General features: G+C 36.9%; 1 protein-coding gene across 1 annotated transcript in view; it reads left to right on the top strand.

Moving 5' to 3' along the window:
* LOC114052190 (ATP-binding cassette sub-family A member 3-like) overlaps window positions 1-26223 on the top strand; it is a 193544-nt gene that overhangs the window by 62045 nt on the left and 105276 nt on the right. Inside the window, exons 10-12 of the mRNA XM_027874667.1 lie at window positions 11729-11910; window positions 12804-12938; window positions 22893-23022. Of these exons, the coding sequence (XP_027730468.1) occupies window positions 11729-11910; window positions 12804-12938; window positions 22893-23022 (447 nt within the window). The remainder of the gene's footprint in view (window positions 1-11728; window positions 11911-12803; window positions 12939-22892; window positions 23023-26223) is intronic.

The following is a 26223-nucleotide window of genomic DNA, read 5'->3' as shown; positions in this document are numbered from 1 at the left end:
TCCCTGTCCTCAAGAAACTTATATTCTAATGTATAAAACAACATACATAGAGGAGTGTTGACCATGGAGAGCATTTTGGTCTAGAAAGTTATAGGGATGGTTAGTGGGGCCATAGAGGATGTCTTAATTAGATAGATAAACAAATATTAAGTGCCTACTATGTGCCAGGCACTGTGCTAATTGCTGAAGATACAAAAGGAGACAAAAGACAATCCCTGCCCTCAAGGAGCTTATAATCGATTGAGGAAGACAACCTGCAAACAACTACACAAAGCAAGCTATATATAGGATAAATAGGAGATGATTAACAGAAGAAGGCACTACAATTAAGAGAGATTGGGGAAAGCTTCAAGTAAAAGATAAGATTTTAGTTGGGTCTTGAAGGAAGCCGTAGAGGTCAGTGGCATGGAAAATGAGGGAGAGCAATCTAGTCGTGGGGGACAGCCAAAGAAAATTCTTGGAGTTTAGAGATGGAGTGCCTTCTTCATGGAACAGCCAGGAGGCCAGTGTCACTGAATCAAAGAGTATGTGTTGGGGAGTGAGGTATAAAAAAACTGGAAAAGTGGGGCCAGGGAGAGGAGGGTAGGACCAGTAGGTTATTAAAAGCTTTGAATAACAAATTTGATCCTGAAAGGAGCCACTGGCATTTACTGAGTACGAGAAGTGACATGATCAAGATCTTTAAGGAAAATCATTTCAGTGGCTGAATTTATGATTTATGTGGATTTGTTTTATATCCTTTAACTTTGCTAAAGCTTTTAATTATTTCAAGTAGTTTTTTAGTTGATTCTATAGGATTCTCTAAGTATACCATCATATCAGTGATATTTTTGTTTCCTCATTGCCTATTCTAATTCTTGTAAATAGGTCTTTGACACATCTTCATGTGATAATAATTTACCCCATCCTATCTGCCCCTTTCTTCTTCCCCCAGTACAATCCTTTTTTTTTACCCCTTAATTTTTTTTAATCATCATATATACTTATACCCATATCCTCTGTCTAAGTATATATAGTCCTTCTAACTACCCTAATAGAGATACAATTCTTAAGTTACAAGTATCATCTTCCTATGTAGGGATGTAAACAGCTTAACCGTATTGAATAGCATGGGTTTTTTTCCTTCCTGTTTGCCTTTTTATGTTTCTCTTGAAGATCAAATTTTCTCTTCAGTTCTGGTCTTTTCATCAGGAAAGTTTGAAAGTCTTCTATTTAATTGAATGTCTGTTTTGTAGAGTAGAGACAAAGGACTTTAAATGTCAGGTTGTAGAGTTTGTATTTTATCAGTAGGGAGCCATTGACAGTTTTTGAGCAGTTGAATGGCATGATTAGATATACCTTAGGAAGATTATTTTGCCAGCTCATTGAAGTATGAATTGGAAAGGGAAGTGAATGGAAGCTAAGAGACCAACTAGGGAGCCATTACAGTGGTCCAGGTAAGTGGTAATAAAAGCTTGAGCTAGTTCTGTGTGAATGGAGAGATGATAATGATAGATGTGGATGTAGAACCAACATGCCAAGGCATGTTGGGGGATGAGGGAGAGGAATGAGTCAAAGCTTTCATAACTCTGGCTGGAAGGATGATGGTGCCATCAGCAGAAAGAGGTAAATTGGAAAAAGCGGTAAGCTCTGGGGGGAGATTAAAGAGAAAAATAATGAGTTCATTTGTGGATAGATTGATTGACTTTAAGATGCTGATTGATATCGAGTTGGAGATATGGAACTGGAGGCCAGGGAAGAAGTTAAGGTTTGATATGTAGATTTGGGGGGCATAAATGATATTTGAACCCAGGAGAATAGCTGTAAGTAAGAGCAGTGGAGATCAAATGTTGAGAAAAGAGAAGAGGGCTCAGAGCTGAACCTTTGGGGATACCCACCCTTACAAATGGAAAGAGACTGAACCAATGGGAACCAAGAAGGCATAATAAAGTGAGGTGAGAAAGCAATAGCATTGAAGACAAAAAAAAAAAAAAGAGAAAGTATCCAGGAAGAAATGGGGTAATCTTAATGCTATAGAAAGGCTGATGATGAGGAAAGAAAAATTATCGTTGATTTCAGCAATAGTCAGTGTTAAACTTTGAGACAAGAATTCCAGAATAGTGTGGTCAGAAACCAGACTGCAAAGGATTGAGAAGTACATGGTAAGGAAGTAGAAACAGTGTGGATACAGATTATTTTCTAGTTTACCTGTGACAGGTAAGAAAGATAAAGAATAGGCTAAGGAGGTCCTGGGGTCAATGAATATATTTTTAAAGCTAGGGGACAGTTGAGCATGTTTGAAGACAGCAGGGAAGGAGCTCATTATGGAGAAATTGAGAATGAGAGAGAATTATCACTAGGACAAGTTCCTAAAGGACATAAGGGATGAGATCAAAGGCAAAAATAACAAGGTTAGGCTTGGCTAACAAGGTTAGTTAGGCTTGGTATGGCACAGGATTAAAGGAAGATAAGACATGTGAAGATACAAAAAAGTTTTGGGGTACAGAGTAAAAGAGACACAAGAGTTCATGATTGATGGCCTCATTCCTCTCAATAAAGTAGGAGGCAAGATCACTTGCTGAGGATAGAGTTGGAATTGGATCTCGGGACATGAAGAGAGAAAATATGATTTAGAACAGCCATTGATAAAATCTTTCCATCTATAATAAAGTCAATCACAGATAAATAAAAGAATTGCTACAAAGAAATGAAAAATTCATGATTCTAGGACTTCTTCCTACTTTGCAGATTCTGGAGATTATTTTCTTCCAGCATTTATTCAAACTTCTACCGAATTACAGAGTTACAGAATCTTCAGAGATAGAAGGGATCTCGGAGATCATCTCTTCCATCACATACCTGAATAAGATTTCTTCTAAAATTTACTCCCAAAACAATCATCCCACTTTTGCTTGTGAAGGTCACTGTCTCTTAAGACAGTTCATTCTGCTTTTGGACAGCTCTAATTATTGGGATATTTTTCCATACCTTAAACCTCAATGTACCTACTTCTTTGCTAATTTCACCTATTGTTCCTAGGTCTGCCATCTGGGGCCAATTACTAATCGATTCCTCTCCCATTTGATGACACTTTAAAATATTTAAAGATAATTATCATAAGTACCCTCCCTTCTCTTCTCTAGTCTAAAATTCTCATTTTTTTAAGCCTATCTACATATGAACTCCAAGCCTCTAATGACCTTGATTGCCCTTCTGTAGGCACCTCTCAGTTTATAAATGTTCTTCCTTAAATGTGCCAAAATTCGAACACAATATTCCATTCCATTCCATCATATCTGCTCTGACTAGGGCAGAGTATGTTGTTACTACCACCTGCCCCTAATCCTGGACACCATGACTCTTTTAAGGCAGTCCAAGATTACATTAGCTTTCTTGCCTGTCATATCACACTGTTGACTCATATTGAGCTTGAAGCCTATTAAAGTACCCAGATAATCTTCAGTTCAACTAAATTTTAGTGTTCTCTTGATCTATGGTGTTAAGTCCTTTGGTATTGTGGCCATGATATACTGTTGTGGTTTGTCACAAAGATTCTTATTCTTCAGTGATAGGAGATTAAGTCCATGAAGGTTCTGATAACAGAATCTTCAAGACACAAACTAAGTTTGGCACATGAAATCTTAAGTAAAGTGTATTTAATGAAAACGGGGTAATTCAAGAATATTAAGTTAGATTGCTATACTCTGGGCATCCATCCCCCAAAAGGTGTCATGGCCTCATTATTGCAGGGATCCCAGGGTGTGCTTGTTTAAACTTCCTGTTAACTACTCTGTCAGCATAGCATAGTAGGAGCAGAACTGCATCAAGTCACTTATGTCAAGGTGATGGGTCAATTACTGGGAAATAGTATAGAAAGCATTATTATTTCTCCTTATAGCAGGAACCAAATGATCAATGGAGCTTAGGACATGGCTACCGTTTTCTTCTTCTTCTGTCCCCAGAACACTCCCCATACACACATTCCTCCAATCCTCAGTCTGTCTCCTCAACATATTACAGAGTCATGAATAGCTTTCTAGGGAAATAATTCTCAAAGAAAGCACTGGCACCATACATACAGACACAAACCTTTATAATAATGAATTTATCACAGACCCAGTCAAAGATAGTAATCCATGGAAGTGATCCACAGTTGAAAATTGGCAGACACACACAATTGAAAGGACAAGGGGACAAGGGATTCAAGAGTGGATGTAAGTTCTAATTGGCACATAGGGTCAAGACTAAATCCAACAAACATTTCAGTTCAACAAACACTAAGTACTTAATGCATGTAAAGCACTATGGTAATTACTGGGAATATATAAAATAGAGCAAAAGAGCATCTGTCTTCACGGAATGTACCTTCTGGAAATTAAGTAAAGTGAAGCCAGAGTAGGAATGTTGAACTAGTAGAGAAAGAATGAGGCAAATGGCAAAGATGGGAAAACAGCAAATTGTGATCTGAGCAGGGAATTTCAGAGTTTTAAATTATGGAGGAAGAACAGTTTTAGATAACGAAGAACTAAGATTTGACCCTAACCTCTTAACCCCCAAAGTGTGAAGTAGAGGGGAGATGGGAGTCAAGTGGTTGAGGAAAACTGGGAGGCCAGAAACTTTGAAAGGAAATCTTCATGAACAATGAAGTCAGCAAGGATGAAGGCCAGGGATACTATAGTAGAGTGAAGACTATAAACCAATAACTAAATTTCTGTAGAAAAGAAAAAATGGGACATGGAGTCCAGTAAATGACAAGAGCAAGGATCTGGAGCTTATGAAGTGTTTAAATGTTGATTAATTGGTTGATTTATCAAAGAGAGGAATGGAGAGGAAACTTAAAGGAAGGAAGTGGAGCCAAGACAGCCTAAGTTGTAGGAAGCAGTACAGTTAAGTTCCCCTCCACATAAGTCCTCCATGTAACAGATCTAGAAAATGCACCAGACTGAATCTTGATGGGGAAATCCAGGAGGAAAAAAAACAACCACAGTGAGTCATTAGTCCACCCATCTCATCATAGAGAGAGCAATAGAGAGGTCTAGAGACACTGGGGATGGGGTCAAGTCAGGAGCCTTGTACCAAACACTGTAACACCCAGGAGGAGGCACCACAGTGAGATCCATACTGGAACCCACACAGAGGAACTGTGATGGAGACAAGTGCCAACTGGTAGCTTTATTGTCTTTATTGACCCCAACTATGGGTCACAAATCCAAGGCAGACTGAGAAGGGACCCATGGATAGAAGTGACATTCTTAGGTAGGAAAACCCTGGCCCATATTTAAGAAATGAGGACTTTCAGAAGCAAGCAGCAGAGTGAGGACTCAGTCCCAGTATCTACCCAGCCTGCAGAGGAATTTTCAGGGCAGGAATCCCAAACCAAAAAGGCGCTTATAATTGTCACTCTGAACCAACAGCACTTTCTACTGACTGATAGGGGATAAATCCAGTAGCAGTCTATTTTTGCTCAAATCCCAAGGCAGATCAGGAGCTTGGAGAGCTCATAGAAGGAGATCAGGGGGTAGGAAGTAGGGGGCAGAATCTTACTTTTCCCTGGAGCAGACCACTTTGTAAATACTGAAAGCTTGCAGGTCAGCTTGTCCTTGAGATCCTGAAATAACACTCAGTATTCTAAGAAAGCAGCAGCAAGACCAGCCCAGACCTTCCATATGGAAGGGCACAGAGTCTGGCCCTAACATCAAATCCAAAGTCAGGAAATAGACTATAAGAATAAGAAAAAAAAATCCCACCATAAAGAGTTATGGTGGCAGGAATGTTCAATACACAAACCCAGGAGGAGAGAATGACTTCAAAATATAAGCAATGCTTCAGAGAAAAACACAACTTGGGCAAAAATTCAGAGATAAAACAAGAGCTAAGGAGTTAATTGTTTTTATAAATGAAATGAGAGTTCTTGAGGAAGAAATTCTGGAAAAGAAATGAGAGTTATGGAAGAAAGAAAAATCAGAAAATTTAGAATGGTCCAAATAGAAGCTAATGATTTTGTGAGCAACAAGAAATATTAAAACAAAATTAAAAGAATGAAAATGTAAAAGAAAATTAAGGTGTCATATAGCAAAAATAACTGACCTGGAAAACTGATCAAGGAGAAAAAAATTAAGGATCACTGGACTTTCTGAATGTCATAACAACAACAACAAAAATAGAATCTAGACCTCATATTTTAAGAAATCTTAAAAGAAAACTGCTCAGATCTCTTAGAAACAGAGGTCAGAGGGGCAGAGCCAATATAGCAGAATAAAAGCAGTGACTTGCTTGAGCTTTCCCCCAAACCCTTCCAAATACCTATAAAAATGGCTCTAAACAAATTCTAAACCAACAGAACCCACAAAAAGACAGAGTGAAACAAATTTCCATCCCAAGACAACCTGGATGGTTGATTGGAGGGGCCTATTGCACTGGGTGGGGAGAGGAACACAGTTCACCGTGGGCGCACAGGCAAATCAAGCCTCAGCGAAGCTGGAGCAGGCCTCAGAGAACTGAATCACAGGCAGCTGTGACAAGTTCCAGACTTCTCAACCCACAAATGCCAAAGACAACTTAGAAGGTCAGTAGGAAAAGTCTGTGACTGTGGTGAGAGAGAAGCTCAGTCCCAGCCCCAGTCCTGGCATAGCCCAAGGGTTGGTGGCTGCTTCCAGAACTTCTCCCCACAGACTGAAAGGGAATCGAGTGGCTGATCAGAGAGGGATTGAAGGGATCTTTTTGGTGTTACTGAGGCAGGATTCTCTTGCTTTGCTTGTGCTTAGATCTGGGTCACAGTTCTGGGTGGTGGTCCTGGGGTGAGGAGGAGCGCTGATGTGGTACAGCTTGTGGTGGCAGTGGAGAGGGAATCCTCCTCACAGTTACAAGGCAGAAAAGAGAGCTTGTGGTCACTTATAGACCAGAGCCCAGGCCAGGAAAGGAGTAAACACCTCGCCCTTGATCTTAACACCTTGGAAGAACTGAAAATTTACAGGTCCCTAGAAGTATCTCTGAAAACAGCTGCACAAAGCCCCTGAAGCTTGGGACAGTACCTTCTCCATACTGGAAGCAGACCCCTACCTTAAGAAAGAGTTTATAACTCAAGTAATTGGCTGCAATCAAAAGTCAAAGCTCCTACATCCAAAGCCTCCAAGAAAAATTTGAATTGGTCCCAGACCATGGAAGAGCTCAAAAAGGATTTTGAGAAGCAAGTAAGAGAAGTACAGGAAAAACTGGGAAGACAAATGAGAGTGATGCAAGAAAATCATGAAAAACAAATCAACAGCTTGCTAAAGAAGACCCAAAAAAAATACTAAAGAAAATAACACCTTAAAAAAATAGCCTAACCCAAATGGCAAAAGAGGTCCAAAAAGTCAATGAGGAGAAGAATGCCTTAAAAAGCAACATTGGCCAAATGGAAAAGGAAGTCCAAAAGCTTACTGAAGAAAATACTTCCTTAAAAATTAGAATAGAGCAATTGGAAGCTAGTGATTTTATGAGAAATCAAGACATTGTAAAACAAAGCCAAAAGAATGAAAAAATAGAAAACAATGTGAAATATCTCATTGGAAAAACAACTGACTTAGAAAATAGATCCAGGAGAGATAATTTAAAAATTATTGGACTCTCTGAAAGCCATGATAAAAAAAAAGAGCCTAGACATCATCTTTCAAGAAATTATCAAGGAAAACTGCCCTGATATTCTAGAACCAGAGGGTAAAATAAAAATTGAAAGAATCCATCCATCACCTCCTGAAAGAGATCCCCAAAAGAAAACTCTTAGGAATATTGTAGCCAAATTCCAGAGTTCCCAGGTCAAGGAGAAAATATTGCAAGCAGCCAGAAAAAAACAATTCAAGCATTGTGGAAACACAATCAGGATAACACAAGATTTAGCAGCTTCTACATTAAGGGACCGCAGGGCTTGGAATATAATATTCTAGAGGTCAAAGGAGATAGGATTACAACAAAGAATCAAAAAATAGCAAAACTGAGTATAATCCTTCAGGGGAAAAAATCGACATTCAGTGAAATAGAGGACTTAAGCATTCTTGATGAAAAGACCAGAGCTGAATAGAAAATTTGACTTTCAAATACAAGACTCAAGAGAAACATAAAGTGGTAAATAGGAAAGAGAAATCATAAGGGACTTACTAAGGCTGAACTGTTTACATTCCTGCATGGAAAGATGATATTTGTAACTCACGAGACTTTTATCAGTATTAGTGTAGTTGGAGGGAAAAAATTATATGTATATATATACAGATAGATAGATAGAAGGCACAGGGTGAGTCGAAGGGGTGACATCTGGAGAATAAAATTAAGGGGTGAGAGAGGATTATACTGGGAGAAGGAGAAAGGGAGAGGTAGAATGGGGTAAATTATCTCACATAAAACAGACAAGAAAAGGCTTTTACAGTGGAGGGGAAAAGGGGGAAGGTGAGATGAGTGAATCTTATTCTCATCAGATTTGGCTTAAGGAGGGAATACCATACACACTCAATTGGGTATGGAAATCTATCTTACCCTATAGGAAAATAGGGGGGAAGGGGACAAGAGAGCAGGGAGATGATAGAGAGGAGGGCAGACTGGGGGAGGGGATAATCAGAAACAAACACTTCTAAGGAGGGACAGGGTCAAAAGAGAGAATAGAATAAATGGGGGATGGGATAGGATTAAGGGAAACATAGTTTTTCACAACATGACTACTAGGGAAGTGTTTTGTGTAACTTCACCAGTATAATTGTGTTAAGTTGCTTGCCTTTTCAATGAGGGTGGGTGGGGACGGAGGAAGGGAGAAAATTTGGAACCCAAAGTTTTAAAAACAAATGTTAAAAATTGTTTTCATGTGCATCTGGGAAATTAGATATACAGGCAGTGGGGTATAAAAATCTAACCTGTCCTAAAGGACAATTGAAGGGGAAGAGAATAAGAGAAGGATGGGGGGAGATAGAAGGGAGGGCAGATTAGGGGAAGGGATATTCAGAATGCACGCCATCTTGGGGTGGGGGGAGGATGAGATGGGGAGAAAATTTGGAACTCAAAATCTTCTGGAAGTGAATGTTGAAAACTAAAAATAAATAAATAAATAAATAAAGTCAGGGAAAAAAAAGAAACAGGTCAAAGTAAAAATAGAAAGAAACCACCTTCTGAAAGAAACCCCCAAATTAAAACATCATAACTAAATCCAGAGTTTTCAAAGAAAAATACTGCAAGCAGCCAAAAAGAAAGAATTCAGGTACCAAGGAGTCTCAGTTAGGATCACACATGATTTAGCAGCTACCACTATTAGGGAGCAGAGAACTTAGAATACATTATTCAAGAAGGCAAAGGACATAGGCTTACAGCCAAGACTAACTTACTCAGCAAAACTGAGTATAATGCTACAGGGAAAGAAATAGATCTTTAATGAAATAGAGGACTTCAAAGCCTTTCTAACAAAAAGAGCAGAGCTGTGCAGAAGTGTTCTGATATAGGAGTAAAAAGAGGCACAAAGAAGTAAACATGAATGAACAGTGATAAAGGGCTATACAAAGACACACTGCTTACATTAAAATATGGAGAGTAGACACACGTGTCCCATTGGAACCCTATCATCATCAGAGTTATAGATGGAGTCTTATTACACAAGTCCTGGGAGTTATAGTTATAATAGAAGAATATAAGTAGAGGGGAAGAATACACTGGGGGTAAGGGGAGAGGAGGAAAGAAAGTCAGGGAAATCATCTCAGTCGTGGTGTATCAGTAAATATCTACACAAATGAAGACGATCTCTGGGAATGGTTGACACTTGAACCTCATTCTTATCTGAACTGGTCAAAAGAAGAAAAATACATACACACAATTGGGTACAGAAACACTCTACAGGGAAATAGGGAAAGGGGAGGGGAGGGAAGAGGATTTAGAAGGAGTAGATTATGGATGAATTAGCCTTAAGCAAAGCAGATTCTAAGAATACATAAAAATATAGATCTTTTGGAGTTAACAAGGAAGGGGAAACTGAGGGGATACGTATAAATTGGAGAATACATGAATAAATGCTAGTACATAAATGTGCTGAAATGATGGAGAGGGTTGCAGAGAAACCTGGGAGACCTATATGAACTGATTGCTGTTTGTCCTTCATTTTCGAAGAGGACCAGTAACATCGGGAAGGTGATGTTTGACTTGACTTGCAAGTATTGGATTTGGAATTAGAATTGGATTTAAATGAGGGAGGGCTGTGCAAAGTCACCAGCCTCACTATTCCAGAGCCATCTGGGTCCAGTGGCAAGATACAAATCAGGACAACTGGAAATGGCCCCAGATGCAGTGGGACCTTTCCCAGGTCTCAGTTTAGAGTGAAGTGAATAGAACCAGGAGAACAGCTTAAACCCCGACAACAATATTGTAGAGGCAAACCAATTTGAAAGAATTAAGAACTTTTATCAGCATATTGACGAACCACAATTACCAGTACCTTGATTTTTTTCCCCATAGGAACCCAAATCTCCTTCCCCTTTCTTCTTCCTCTCATAGGAACTTCAACTGCATCATTGATTTGGGACTTGAGGCTCTTATTCTGACAAGATGCATGTACTTTCTTTTTGACCCAAAGATAGGGGCCATTGAATTTGGAACCTCAAAATAGAAACTATCCCTGTAGGCAGCCAGAATTCTCCCCCAACACCTTAACAGCTACCCTCCCCACCTAGAAGGTGTATTATGGCACCAAGTTATGTCTGCCTTCACTGTTCTAAAGCTCAAAATATACCTCTGTTGACTATGTTTACACTGCATGCCACTCCTAATCTGATGATAATTGTGCGTATTTCTATAGTATTTTAAGGTTAAAAAACTCTTTCCAGGATAAAAAAAAAATTGTACCCTAGATTAAAACCTCAGATTTTTATATTCCAGCAGCAAGACATCATTATCATCATCTAACACATTTTGAAACTTTCTGTATGTCGCCTTCCAGAACACACATTTATTTTTTGAATATGTTTTGAACTGTGATTTCTACTCTTAGTTCTTCCCTAAATGTACAGCACAACATGGTTCTGCAGTATTCTGGTACTTGGAGAAACTGAAAACAATGTAGGCAATGTTTTAAAAAAAAAAACTGGATGATGAATTTGCCCCAGTGCCCCCTTTTAGTTGTCTGTATTACAAAATCCTTGTGTTCCAAGTTCTATTCCTTAGGTTTATAGTCCTAACCTAACAAAACCCTGTAAATCAACTTATGGCCTTATTTATTGACCTAGAATCTGAATTTTCATTTCAAGGCTTGTTGAAATGTAGTTTTTGGTCTCACCAGGTTTTGGCTTGTGCCATGATCAGCTGATGAAAAGCTAGGTGACTACAACACTTGTTTGACCATGATTCATTTTTGTATAGTTTGATAATATGGTGATAGCCAAAGGAGCATTGTTGCATGTAAGTAATATAGATGGTTGCTGCCTAATTTATCCTTTAGGTAATTGGGCTTTACTAAAAGTGGTACAACTTTGGCTTATGACAGAATCATTTCTCTTAGTTAAGGCCATTTCCACAGAGTAAATCATTACCATTTGCCATAAAATCAGCGCACAGATTCTAGTGAATCCAGTCCTGAAATTCATTGCTATTTTGAAATTTAAATTTCAAAACAAATTACTACTTGCTGATGTTCCATTAAGGAGAATAATCTGGGAATAGGGCTACACTTTTTTTTCATTGATCAGGAACCTTCAGGGTAACTCTGATTAGGCTTAGCCTAGTAATAACTATCTCCTATTGTATATTTCAGGGGATGGAGTTCATTGGAATAATCTCATGGATGAAGTGAGCATTGAGGATAACTTAAGTTTTGGGCATGTTCTGGGAATGATGCTGTGTGATTCTTTGTGCTATGCTTTAGTAGCTTGGTATATGGAAAATGTCTTTCCAGGGGAATATGGTATGCCTCAGCCATGGTACTTCTTCTTGAAGGTGAGTTCTGAAGCTGTTCCTTAGATTATTAGTAGCCTTGTTTTGTTTTGGTGGTGGTGGTGGTGTTTGCTAGTTGGTAAAAAAGTGATCATCAGAATCCTCAGACTTTTTTTTTCCTCTCCTGGATTCTGGATTCTGTCCTAGATTAATCCACAAATGAATTCAGTTTAAACATGTCTGCAATTGAATCAGATGGTCAGATGACCATACTGCCATAGTCAGATGTGATAAAAAATATAAATATTAAATATTATCTGTGAACATAGCATGCAGACCACCCTGTGAGTAATTATTCTCCATCAAGTATTATATGATGAATAAAAAAGACTGGAATTATAAAGTCCTTTGTCTTTAAAAGAGAGTTGCAGAGATAAAGAATAGTGTTGTTCTATTAACACTTTCAGAAACACCCTGAAGGTTAAGAATCAACCCCTTAAAATAATTCCATCAACTCTCTAAAGATATAAATAAGAATATATTATAAAAACTTCATCATTAAGGTTGTTGATGAAGTTGAAACAATGTATGGTCTTTGACCTACATGGAATACTACTTGCTTGGCTTACATAAAATGATGATCATACTCAGCAATACAATAGCATTCAGTACTGTTGCTTTTTTTGTCCTTTTTGCCATGACTCCAATTTTAAAGATGCTTCATTTTGACACCTTTTGACAGTTTGCATTCTAATGAAGTTTTGACATTGAGTTTTGGAGACAAGTCTAAGTTCATTTTGTTACAGAAATTCAGTAACTAGGAGTTAGCTGATGCTTTATTCATTTTCGTCAACAAAATGAGCAGAGCCATATTGTTTTCATCTATTATAATCCTCCAATTCAATTCTATTGTTTGTTGACTACCTATCTTGGTAATACAGTTTTTATTATCTTAGCGCTCCTACTGGTATGGATACCCAAAACCTCTTCTTAGGAGACACATAGACACTGAAGAAGTCTCACATAGTGAATATATGGAGGCAGAACCTGTAGGATTGGTGGCTGGAGTACAGATCAAACATCTATGCAAGGTATTTAATTTTTCTACATCTTTTTTCCAGCTGGAACTGTATTGTAGCTATTGTAAAAGCAATGTTGTATATGGTTCCCTGGACTAAGAATGGGGGTATCTCGGTTCCAGTCCTAGTTTACCATTTACTATTTGCCCCCGAAGGCAAGAACTCAATTAAATATTCATTTTGCCTTCTATGTTTTAAGCAATATCTCAAACACTGGGAGAGTTTAAAAAGGTAAATGATTCTGAAATTTGAGATTAAAACAAAATGTAATCTCACTCTCTGTCTTTCTCCTATCTAATTCTGGGCCCAACTCACTGCCCATCTGCCGTACAGTTCCAGATATAAGCACTAATAGGCTCACTAAAATGGACTGGTTATCCAGCTGCTTGTCAAAGTTTGAACAGTAGACATTTTTATACATTTTGTCATTCCTATACATGTTATTAGACAAATCTCTTTCAAACTATTAAAAGATCTCATTGAGAAACAAGAACATATAGAGGATTTTACCATATATATGGAGTCCCTCTTCCACTTCGACAATCCTCTGTGGTAATAGAGGATATGTCTTTGGGCATACTTTTTATGAACATAATGTTTTATATCTTTCTTGAAGTCATTTATCAGAAAGTTATCAATAATTAGCTTCTTGGTTTCATTTATTAAGGGATTTTACATGCATGAAAGACTTCTCATTGGAGGAGAGCCTTTAAGGCTGCAAAAAAGCTAAGAAGCTTTTATGATGCTTTTTTTCAAAATCAGTGAATAATAATAATAAATGAAGTGGAATCTTCTGTGTGACTGGAAGTATGTAGTCTGCTAAAGAAAATATTTGCAGAAGCTTACTTTTTCATTTTTTGTATTTCATCAAGGAAAGCCTCAGTATGTGTTTAGTATTTTATTCTCATAAAAATTTTATAAAGAGAAAGTAAACATACAAGTAGATTTTTTTTAAATCTCCTTTCTTGAATATTACTATTCTGCATTTCTCCCATTCTTTTGATATCTTTCCCTCCCCGAGATAGTCTATAAAACAATTTCTCAATACATTCAAGATTATGTTGCTTTTAACATGAGTGTTATCCATATGCATATGGACTAGTTCAATGCTGGTCTGATTTTTTTGTCTTCTTAAGTGCTATTTCTTGTCATAATACATCATAGCCTAGGATGCTTGAATCCAAATTTTATGATTCTATTATATAAGGATCAAAAAATATATAATTTTGCAACATTCACTTTTAACTTTTTTGTGACTGTTCCATTTGCATTATTGTAGATATTGAATATATTGTTTACTTGGGTCTGATTATTTCATTCTGCATCAGTTCGTATATATCTTTCCATGCTTCTCTGTATTTAGCATTTATTATAGGATAATAATATTTCCATTGAATTCATGTACTACCATTCTTCATTTGATGTGCATGTACTTTGTTTCCAGTTCTTTGCTATAACAAAAAAGTAATATTTTGGTTTATATTGGGATTTTCTTTTTATCAATGGGTTCTTCAGGATATAAGCCTAAGAATGAAATCTCCAGATCAAAGGATATGGACATTTTAGTCATTTTATTTGTGTAATTCCAAATTATTTTCCAAAGTAGTTGTACTGATTCACAGTTCTACCAACAAAGTATTACTACACCTGTCTTCTCACAACTACTCCAGCATTAACTATTGATATTTTTTGTCATCTTTGCCATTTTGTATGGTAAAACTTCAAGATTGTTTGATTTGCGTTTTGTTATTATTAATGATGTGGAGAATTCTTTCATATCATTATCAATAGTTTACAATTCTTTCCTTTGACCATTTCTCTACTAGGGAATGGCTTTTGATTGATAGATGATAGATAGATAGATAGATAGATAGATAGATAGATAGATAGATATCAGTTATTTATATAGGTTAGATATCAAACATCAGAAAAATTTGAAGATTTTTTTCCCATTCAACTGCTTTTCCTAGATGCATTAATTTTGTTTGTGTGAAAGCTTTTCAGTTCATGTAATCAGTTGTCTATGTTATCTTTTGTAATTGTCTCTATTCTTTATTTGGTTAAAGATATATCTCCTACCCATAGATATAAAATGTATACGATCTGCTTCACTCCTAATTGTTTTTATATTATGATTTTTAATATTAAGATAATGTATCCATTTATAATATATCATAGAATATGGTAAGAAATTGGTCTAAGTCTAATTTCTGCCAAACTGCTTTCCAGTTTTCCCAACAGTTTTTATCAAATAAAGAGTTCTTTACCAAGTAATTTATATTTTCCACTTTATCGAACATTGGGTTATTGTGTTTCCATTGTTTCTAATTTTCCCAAGTCTAGTCTATTCCATCATTGCTCCCAACTGTTCTTAAAGAAAATATTCATGAAATATGGGGGTTCAAGTTCTGAATGGTCTATAAACTTTTAGCCTATTTTTGTTTATTGACTGTGAAACACATTTTCTAATAGTTTTCTACATCTTCTCCTGCTTGAACCCATCTTTAAAGCTGCATTCCCCACCCTGAATACATTAATCCCTCCCACTCAACCTTTACTCCAACCAAACTGGACAACCCTCAGTCCTCCAAGCACACATTGTGCTCTCATTCTTCTGTTTTTTCTCAGCTTCTATATGCTATGAATGTTCTTCCTCACCCTATCCTCCTTTACTTATTGAACTCTTTCTTCATTTTTAAAAAGATAATTCAAAAACCTTCTCTCTGGGAATTTTTATCTAAACTTTCCCCACCCTGCATTAATAATGACCTTTCCATTTAGATATCACGTAGCACATTATTTTGTAACATTGTAATGCCCTTATGTAAAATTGCATACCATTCCTAGACTATAAGCTTCTTGAGAGCATCAACTGTATCTTATCTCTTGGTATTTCCCCCAGTCTGCCTAGTAGGTAGACATTCCATACAATAGGCAAACAATAAACATGTATTGTTTAATTAATTGATTGTAGATATGATAAGAGAAAATTAACCTAAATGTTACTTCATCTAGATTTTATATCAGAGGTTCTGTGAAACCCATGGACGCCTTCTAATAGTAATGTTTTTTAAAAACAAAAACCAAAATACATAGGATTAAAACAATTATATTGAGATACAGTTATTGAAATATTTTTTTAAAAATAAATAAATGAATAGACCCCAGGTTAAAAAACACCAGTATCTAGGAGGAAAATTACAGCTGAGTGATTGGGGAAAACTTAATGGAAAATGTGGAATTTTAACTGGATTTTAAAATACATGCAATATTTCTTTTTTATAATATTTTATTTATGCTCTTTTTTTCCCATCACTGTCACTTCCCACTGGCATCCACTCCTTCCACACATACACTCAGCATTGCAATAAAAGCCACATTTATAACAAATAACAATAGCTAAACAAAACAGATCAATACATTGGCCATGTCTGAAAATGTATTGGGATGGGGGGGCACCTTGAATCCACCATATCTCTTCCAATTTATCCTATATATACGTTGTTTATACATAGTTATTTCCATGTTGTCTTCCTCATTAGATTGTGAGCTCCTTAAGAGATAGGAACGCCTTTTACCTTTCATTTTATCCCCAGTATTTAACATAGTGCCAGGCATATAATAGGTCCTTAATGAATGTTTATTGACTGACTGACCTCTCTTTAGAGGCATGGAATATATTTCTCCATCAGTCCCCTAAAATCATGATTAGTCAAGGAACTGATAAGAATTCTAAAGTCTTTCAATATTGTTTTCCTCTATGCTATTGTAGTCATTGTTCAAGTTAATCCCCTAGTTCTGCTTACTTTTTCTTGCACCAGTTTTCCTAAGTTTTTCTGAGTACTTCATTTCTATCATTTCTTAAGGTTCAATAATATTCCAATACATTAATATACTGCAGTTTGGTCAGTTATTTCCTAATTAATAAGTACTCACTTTCTTTTCAATTCTTTGCTACTACAGAAAGTGCTATTATAAATAATTTCTGTACATGTTCAACCTTTCCCTCTGTCTTTGACTTCTTTGGGATATATGCCTACTAGTGATACCACTAATCAAAGGATATGTAGTTTTTTCATAGTATTCCAAATAGTTTTCCAGAACACTTCAACTACTTCATAGCCCCTCCAACATTTTACATCTTTGGCTTTTGTCATCTTTGCCAGGCTGCTGTATGTGTGTTGTTTTGATTTGCATTCCTGTTATTAGTGATTTGGAGTCTTCTTTCATAGTTTATACTTTTCTTTTGAGAACTACCTGGTCATAAACTTTGACCACTGACTCTTATTCTTATTTATTTGTGTCCATTCCCTTTTTATTTTGAATATCAAAATAAATCTTAATAAATATCAAAATAAATCTTAATAAATGTCAAAATAAATCAAAATCAAAATAAATATCAAAATATCTTCCTCAGAGATATTTACTACAAAGATTTTTCCCATTCAAGTTTGTCTCTTCTACTTATAGCTGCATTGATTTTGTTTGCACAAGTGCTTTCTTTACATAATTGAAATTGTTTCTTTTAATATCTATGATTATCTTCATTCTATTTTAATAAGAATTTTCTCCTTACCATAATTGTATGAGGTACCTTCTGTTCTCTTTTTTTTAATGATGAGATATTTTATGTTTAGATCACATATCCATTTGGAACAAAACCAAAAATGAAATAGTCCCTCAAGAAGCTTACATTCTGCTATAACTATGTTGTTCTATGGTAAGACTGTGTAAACTCTTAATTTGTATCATTGCAAACTGGTTGCTTCTTGCTCCTTACTAGAAAAACAAGATTTCTCTTTTGAATTTCTCCAGTCATGACAACATCTGAATGTACCAACAGTGGAAAGAACTGGGATGCTCTCCAGAATCTTATATTATCAAACCCCTGTTTGGCCACATTCAAATAATTTGAAAGTACAACTTCATCTGTGTTTCTATTATACTTCCAGAGTCCCACATCTGGAGAAGCAAATTAAACTGCAATATGAAAGAATTGCTTGCATACACACACAATTTCAGAGTTTCAGCTAGACCTAACATCTCAGAGTGAGAATATTGTTAGTTAATATAGTCTACTCTTTTTCTTGGAGAAAGGCAGTAAGAAGTATGTAAACGTTGTCATTTAATTTTTGTCAAGAAGTAAAGCCATCAAAGGATTAAGGTATTAAGGTAGTCAATATTTTCCTTCTTTAAACAATAGCAAAATGAAGGAGATTACTTTGACTCAGACCTCTTCTTGAAATCTAACATTTAGTTATTTTCTGTGATCTTATATTTGCTTAATGTTTTACAGTTTTAGAGAGCTTTCACATACATTATTTTATTTGTTTTGCTTGCAGAATCAGCATATTTTCTTTTAATGTTTTTGATTATTGCTTCTCTTCTAGGTTGTCCTTGACTTCTATGTATTTAGATTCCCAATCTATTGTTCTCTTTTTTGTTTCTTTGGTAAAGCTTGCCATTGCAGATTCCAGTTTTTCTATTCTGATCGTTATTTTTGCTGGGCAGAACATAAATTCTGCTTTCATAATTCTCATTTCTCTTCTAAACCACTCAGTAACAGCATGTCATGGTTGAAGTTCTCAAATTCCATGGTGTCCTCTACCTCATCAAGTGATAGATCATGTTCTTTGATTTTGCAGTATTTATTCATAAATACCTAAACTCATTACTAGATCTGGAGGCCATATTTCCTTCTGTTGTTACTGTTTTTCCCCTTGCTTTTTTTGTTTATGTTCAAAGTCTTTGAGTTTTCTTCTTCCTCAGATCTTTGGTAATTTCAGTCTCCCCCTTGTTCCTTATTTTCTTTTATCACTCACTTCCTGACTTCCTCCCTTTTAATTGTGGTTTCCTTGAGGGCTGGATCTCACAGCATCCCAGCCTTCTTCCACACTGGGCCAACCTAGGTTTCTGCCCTAACTGATTTTTGAGTGGTCAGAACTGGCCCCAGCTGCATAATGTGCCCCTTCCCTCAGACTTAGTGGAATGCCCCCATGCCCCCATATGCTTAGTGGCTTAGTGTCTTGGTGACCTGTCCCACCCCTTCTGTTCCTTAGTCCTCTGGTTTGGCACCAGCAATTCAGAGCCTGCTTTCCCCAGCAATGGCAGTTCAAAGCTTTGCAGCACTGGTGTTTCCAAGTTGCAGCCCGCGGCAGAGTTTTGGTACTGAATGGGCCCGTTCTGGCTGTTTAACACCCAAGCAAACTTCTGCAGCCTAGAGCCAGAGTCTCTAGAGAGGGGGGAACAGAATGAATAATTGGGTTTTGATGTAAGCCTACGTTGTGTCCTTGGACCTGCAGTGCAGTCTCACTGCCCACAGTTTGATCCATACATCTTTCATCTTCTGTACATGTCTTCTTAAAATCCAAGTTGGTTAGTTAAGTTCTCCCTACATGAACATAGTTCTATTTAGACAGCTCATCATTTTCCTCATCATCCAAATTGCTTTTCTTCACAATTTCTAGCTTTCATAGAGGGAAATTTACTGAGAAGGTATAACAAGGACAGAAGTACAAAAATATACCTTCCCCCCAACCAGAAGTTATGATCTCCCCTGTATTGGTGCATTCCTTGGGGAGAGTGGCACAAACTGAAAATACAAAGGTACTGAAGAATACATGATCCTACTCCCAAGAATCTTCTTGCCCCCTCATAGATCCCCAACAAATGTGTTATGTGCTATGTCTCATGGAGTGACTCCACTAGAGCTACTATGTTTCAGTCTCCCAAGGGTACACCTAGAGCCCCAGTACTTGGCACTGTCTGCTACACAGAGGCTTTGATACCTGGAGTGGCCTTTGCTTCAGGTCCTGTCTTCTTGTACTTTCCTTTATGGGATGGAATAGTTCAGTGCTGTTTCATATGGTGCTTTCCCTACTGTTAATAGGTGTTCCTAAGAAAAACTAGGTTTGGCTGGAAACTTTCATGATGCCCTAAGACAGAAGTCATTGCCTTCTTCAATTTCTCTTGACATTTCAAGGGCACTGATGGAGCACATAGGCTGTATTTTGTTCCAGACATGGGACCAGTCCATGTTTTCTTTGCTCATAAATTTCTTTTCTGACTTACTTTTACACTGATTTTCCTTATCATGACTACTATGTGCTTCCCTTTTAATGATCTTCAGTTTCAGTTCTTTGGTGACTGTAATGCCTTATACCTAAGAGCCATACAACAATTACCAGAAGAATAAAAAGATGAGTTTTTGCTTTAGGGAGAAACTTGGGGGCATTTAAAATTTTTAAAGGAAATCCACTTCTCTCTCCTCCTTCTTTTTGATTGTGAACCTAATTCATTTTCTATTGGCAGTGTCTGTCCAAGATAAATAATCTTTATTTATTCTGATGAATAAGCTGTATAGGTTTCCACCCAACTACAATTGTCATTTTCCATATTTGTCATTTCTGACAATCTTATGGATCTGAAGTAGAATCTCAAAGTTGCTTTAATTTGTATTCATCTTATTAATGATTTGGATAATTTATCATGTGGTTATTGATAGATAGAGCTATTATTTATCTATTATCTCTTTCACAATGATGCCTTAGGAGGAGAATGCTTTCCTAGAGATGACCACAAAAGATTAAGTGGTACGTTTTGATTATATAAAACGTTTGAAAATGTTTTACATGAGCAAAATGAAATGCAGTCAGATCCACCCAAACAATTAAATAGGAAACCTTTTTACATCAGATTTCTTTGATAAAAGTCTAGTATCCAAGAATGGCAACAGTCATTGTTGAATGGGTGTAAAAAGATAAGCACAATAATACATTAATGATGGAACTGTGACATGGTACAACTATTTTGAAAAGCAGTTTATAATTATGCCATGACCAAAAAATGATCCTAGACATCATAGATCAAGAAATCTTAAAATTGTCCAGATCTTATAGAACCAGAGAGCCAAGTGGAAATAGAAGGAATCCACCAGTCACCTCCTGAAACCTCAAAGTGAAAATTCCCAAGAACATTATATCCAAAATTCAGCGTTTCCAGGTAAAAAAAAAAAAAAAAATACTAGAAGCTACCAGAAAGAACAAATTCAGCTTCAGAGGAGTCACAGTCATGACTGCAAATGATTTAACAACCACCACTATAAAGAAGCAGAGAAAATGGAATACAGTATTCCAAAAGACAATGGATATGAACTTATAACCAAGAATAACTTACCCAACAAAACTAAGTATAATCCTATAGAGGAAAATTAACTTTTAATGAAATAAAAGACTTCCAAGCATTCCTGATGAAAACCCCAAGGCTGTGTAGAAACTTTATGCTGTAAGAAGTGATGAAGGGGATAGTTTCAGAGAAACCTGAGAATATTTACATGAACTGATGCAGAATAAAGTAAACAGAAGCAGGAGAACAATTTTACAAAGACAGCAATATTACATAAAGACAAAAACTTGGAAATAATTAGGAACTATGATTAGGGTAAATGACCAACCACTCCTATGGAGGACTAATGTTGAAACACATACGACCCATTTTCTGATAGAGAGGTGAAGGATTCATAGTGCAAAATGAGACTTTTTTGGAGGGGACATGGGAAATGTAGAAATTTGTTTTTCTTTATGTATGTGTATAATATTTGTAACAATGGGTTTGTTTTTCTTTTGTTCTCAGTGTAGAAGAGTGGTAGGGGAGGTAGAAAAGGCAGGTTTTTGCCCATTGAAAAAACTTACAATAATTTCAGAAAAGAAAAAAAGAAATATTTATGTCAATAAGATCATAGATCCATTTATCTTTGAATATTGAGTGGGATCAAGGATCTCTTATGTCACTCATCATATATTGTCAATTTGATCAGAAAGATTTAATTAACTGATAGTTCCATCAAATGTGGTACCTGTTTATAGTCTCACCTAAATTGAATTTTATCATTTTAAACTTTCTTTGCCAATTTAGTGGGCATAAGAAGGCCCCTTAAACTTCTTTTCTCTCTGATTATTAGAGTTTGTACAATTTAAAATTTTTAATTAACAATTTATGCTTCATCCTTCAAATTTTTTCACAATCTTTTATCATTTATCACTATTGAACTTCCAACATGCTTCTGCTTTACTCATTTTACTAAAACATTTCTATCATCATTTTACTCTAACACGCAGCATCTGTTGGTAGCCTACAAGAAAAAGTACACGCATCTTAGCATGGCATTGAAGGTAGTATGCACTGTGACTCATATTTCCTGCCTCATCCATGTCTTCTTCTCTACGTGAGATCTTAGTGTGTGTGTGTATATATATATTCAGTATACCTCAAATATATGTAATATTTTCTCAGCTGTATGCCATTGCTCACACTGTTCTGCCTGCCTCTAATGTTACCTCTCTTTCCTGCCCAGCAAAATCCTAACTCTTCTCCAAGGCCCAACTAAAATGTCACTTTCTCCATCCCAGCATCATCTTTCCTTCCCCTTAAGATCTGTAGTACTTCTTTTCTATAATACTCACTTAGTATTTACATAGGCAGCCTGGTATTATAAATTTATTTTGATATTCACATGTCTTATCTCCCAAGTGTCTGAGGACAGAGACTCCATCTTCTTTCCAAGATATCTAACCTAGTGCTTTAAAGGTAGTAATATTTCAACATATATTTGTATATAGAATATGAGAACAGTATTGCTTCTGCCTGCACGTACCCATGCAGACGCTGAGACTCTTCTCTTAAAGCTTTACATCATTATATGCTGAAAGCAATAACTGTGCTGTTTTCTCTTTATAACTTTAAGCTTTACTGATAAATTCTAAATCATTTTCCTTTGCAGATAAGCTTTATCCTATTTTGCTCCATGAAGTAGTAAAATCTACCCCCTTTGTATTTCCTCTTTGGTCTTAGTGATATATGATAGAATACTTTCTAGGGATAGTTAATTTGAATATTTAATCTTGTCATTAAGTTCTTCAGAGTGAGGAAAATGAGTGCAAAGTTACTCTTTCTTTGCCTCTTCCACAGGCATTTGTGGTGGGGAGTAATATCAAAGAGGCCGTAAGAAACCTGACTCTGAATATATATGAGGGCCAGATCACTGTTCTTCTGGGACATAATGGAGCAGGAAAGACCACCACTTTGTCCATGCTTACAGGTATGTTTACACTCTGTTCAACTGAGAAGCTGAGGATTTGTTTTCCATAGCCCTTCATGTTTTTAGGACCTTCACTTTTATTACTACAGCTAAGTTTATTGCTATTACAACATTACCCACTGAAAATCAACTTTCTTTTTCTTCAGTTCTTCCGTGATGATAGCAGAGCTATATAAAACCTAATTAGCCTAATCTGGATGAGGGAAGACTGTCCATTACCCACTGCCCCTTGCACTCCAAGCAGTTTATGGCAGTACTCCAACTCTTTGGAGCCACATAGCAAAGTTCACTCACTTGGGACTTCTGTTCTTCCTAAGGACATCATGTTTCTCTTTAGTGTAAGTGCCTGAGGTTTTATGAGTCTCAGAGATACATAAACCCACAGGTGATTTAATGAAGAGATTCCAAATATTATCATGACAGAATTCCATGGTGTTCAGAGTTCTGTAAAAAACACATCAATGACAGAATCATACCATCTTCCCTCTGGTATACAATTTCCATCAAGTAAGAGGTATGGAGTAGAAGTAATATCCCCGGCATGAACACCTAGGCAAGAGCCTGGGACATTCATAAGATGGTTGTTGATTAACTGAGTGATTATTAAAGCCTTCCCATGATGATTGTAGAAATAAAACTAGCTTGATGTTTTGGACAGGAGTAGTGGCTGATAGCAGCTCTACCCTGCAGGAGGTAACTCCCTAAGTATCTTGCACCCATCCCTTTATCTCAATGAGTGGCCATGTGGATAGTAGTGCTCTTTTTTATTTATTTAAATTTTTATTTATTTTTAGTTTTCAGCATTCACTTCCACAAGATTTTGAGTTCCACATTTCCTTCTCATCTCTCCCCTCCTCAGACCCCATGACAGTGTCCATTCTGATTACCCTTTCCCCCAGTCTGCCCTCTCTTCTATCACCCCCCATTCTCTTATCCCCTTCCCCTTCTATTTTCCTGTAGGGTAAGATAGATTTCTATACCACATTGCCTGTATCTTATTTTCCAGTTGCATGCAAAAACAATTTCAACATTGATTTTTAAAACGTTGAGTTCCAAATTCTTTCCCTTCCTGCCTCCCCACCCACCGTCATTGAGAAAGTTAACTCAATATAATAATAGATGTGTACTCATGCAAAACACTTCCATAATAGTCATGTTGTGAAAAACTATATTTCCCTTCATCCTATCCCTCCCCCCATTTATTCTATTCTTTCCTTTGACCCTGTCCCTCCTCAAAAGTATTTGCTTCTGATTATTCCCTCCCCCAATCTGCCCTCCCTTCTATAATCTCCCCTCTCTTATCCCCTTTCCTCTTATTTTCCTGTCAGGTAAGATAGATTTCCATACCCAATTGAGTGTGTTTGTTATTCCCTTCTGTTTTTGTTTTTGTTTTTGTTTGTTTTGTTTTTGGGCTAGGCAATGGGGTTAAGTGACTTACCCAGGGTCACACAGCTAGAAAGAGTTATGTGTCTGAAGCTGAATTTGACATCAGGTCCTCCTGAATCCAGGACCAGTGTTCTATCCACTGTGCCACCTAGCCTGCCCCAGTTATTCCCCTCTTAAGCCAAATCTGATGAGAGTAAGATTCACTCACTCCCTCTCACCTCCCTCCCCTTTCCCTCCACTGTAAAAGCTTTTTCTTGCTTCATTTATGTGAGATAATTTACCCCATTTTACCTCTCCCTTTCTCCTTCTCCTAGTACATTCTCACCCTTTAATTTTCTTTTTTAAATATCATCCCCTTCATATTCAACTCACCTGTGCCCTCTATATATATATCTATATATATACACACACACATACATGCACAAACACACACACATACACATATATGTATGTATGTATATGTATATATTCCCTCCTACAACTCTAATAATGAGAAAGTTCTTATAAGTTACAAATATTATCTTTCCATGTAGGAATGTAAACAGTTCAACTTTAATAAGTCCCTTATGATTTCTCTTTTCTGTTTACCTTTTCATGCTACTCTTGAGTCTTGTATTTGCAAGTCAGTTTTTCTACTCAGCTCTGACTTCTCAAGAATACATTAAATTCCTCTACATCATTGAAAATCTATTTTTTCCCCTCATTGATTATACTCAGTTTTTCTGGTTAGGTGATTCTTGGTTTTAATCCTAATTCCTTTGACCTCCAGAATATCATATTCCAAGCCTCCAATCTCTTAATGTAGAAGCTGCTAAATCTTGTGTTATCCTGATTGTGTTTCCACAATAGTTGAATTATTTCTTTCTGGCTGCTTGCAATATTTTCTTCTTGACCTGGGAACTCTGGAATTTCGCTATAATATTCCTGGGAGTGTTCCTTTTGGGATCTCTTTCGGAGGTGATCGTTGTGTGTATTTTCTTCAATATTTTTTTGGGTCTCCTTCATCATCACTCTCAATTTTTCCTCTGCTTCCTTTACTTGCTTTTCAAAATCCTTTTTGAGCTCTTCCATGGCTTCAGACTAATTCATATTTTTCTTGGAGGCTTTGGATGTAGGAGCTTTGACTTTGTTGTCTTCTTCTGGTTGTATGTTTTGATCTTCTTTTTCACCAAAGTAAGATTCTATAATCTAAGTTTTTTTTCCACTGCCTGCTCATGTTCCTGGCCAATTTCTTGACTTTTTAACTCTGTTAAGATAGAGCTCTGCTTCCAGTGTGGAGGGTGTACTGTTCCAAGCTTCAGGAGTTTTGAGCAGCAGTTTTCAGAGATACTTTAGAGACCTGTAAATTTTCAGTTCTTCCAAGGTGGTACAATCAAGGGCGAGGTGTTTACTCCTTTCCTGGCCTGGGCTCTGGTCTATAAGTGACCACAAGCACTCTTTTCTGCCTTGGAACTGTGAGGAGGATTCCCTCTCCACCGCCACCACGAGCTTCACCATACCAGCGCTCCTCCTCACTCCATAACTGCTACCCAGTACTACGACCCAGATCCAAGCAGGAGCAAAGCAAGAGAATCCTGCCTTCGTGCCAGCCAAGAGATCCCTGCAATCACCTTCTAATCAGCTGCTCTATCCCCTTACCATCTGTGGGCCAAGAACTCTAGAAGCAGCTGCTGCCACTGTGGCCACCACCCTGGGACTGCGTTGGGGCCAGAACTGGACTGCACTCTTCTCTCACCCAGGTCTGACAGACCTTTCCCACTGACCTTCTATGTTGTCTTTGGCATTTGTGGGTTGAGAAGTCTGGAGGCCACCAAG

This window comes from Vombatus ursinus, unplaced genomic scaffold (assembly GCF_900497805.2).
Source record: "Vombatus ursinus unplaced genomic scaffold, bare-nosed wombat genome assembly UNPS02014807.1, whole genome shotgun sequence".
Classification (NCBI taxonomy): domain Eukaryota; kingdom Metazoa; phylum Chordata; class Mammalia; order Diprotodontia; family Vombatidae; genus Vombatus; species Vombatus ursinus.
Note: the sequence above shows the minus strand (reverse complement) of the source record. Positions and strands in the feature narration are given on the sequence as shown.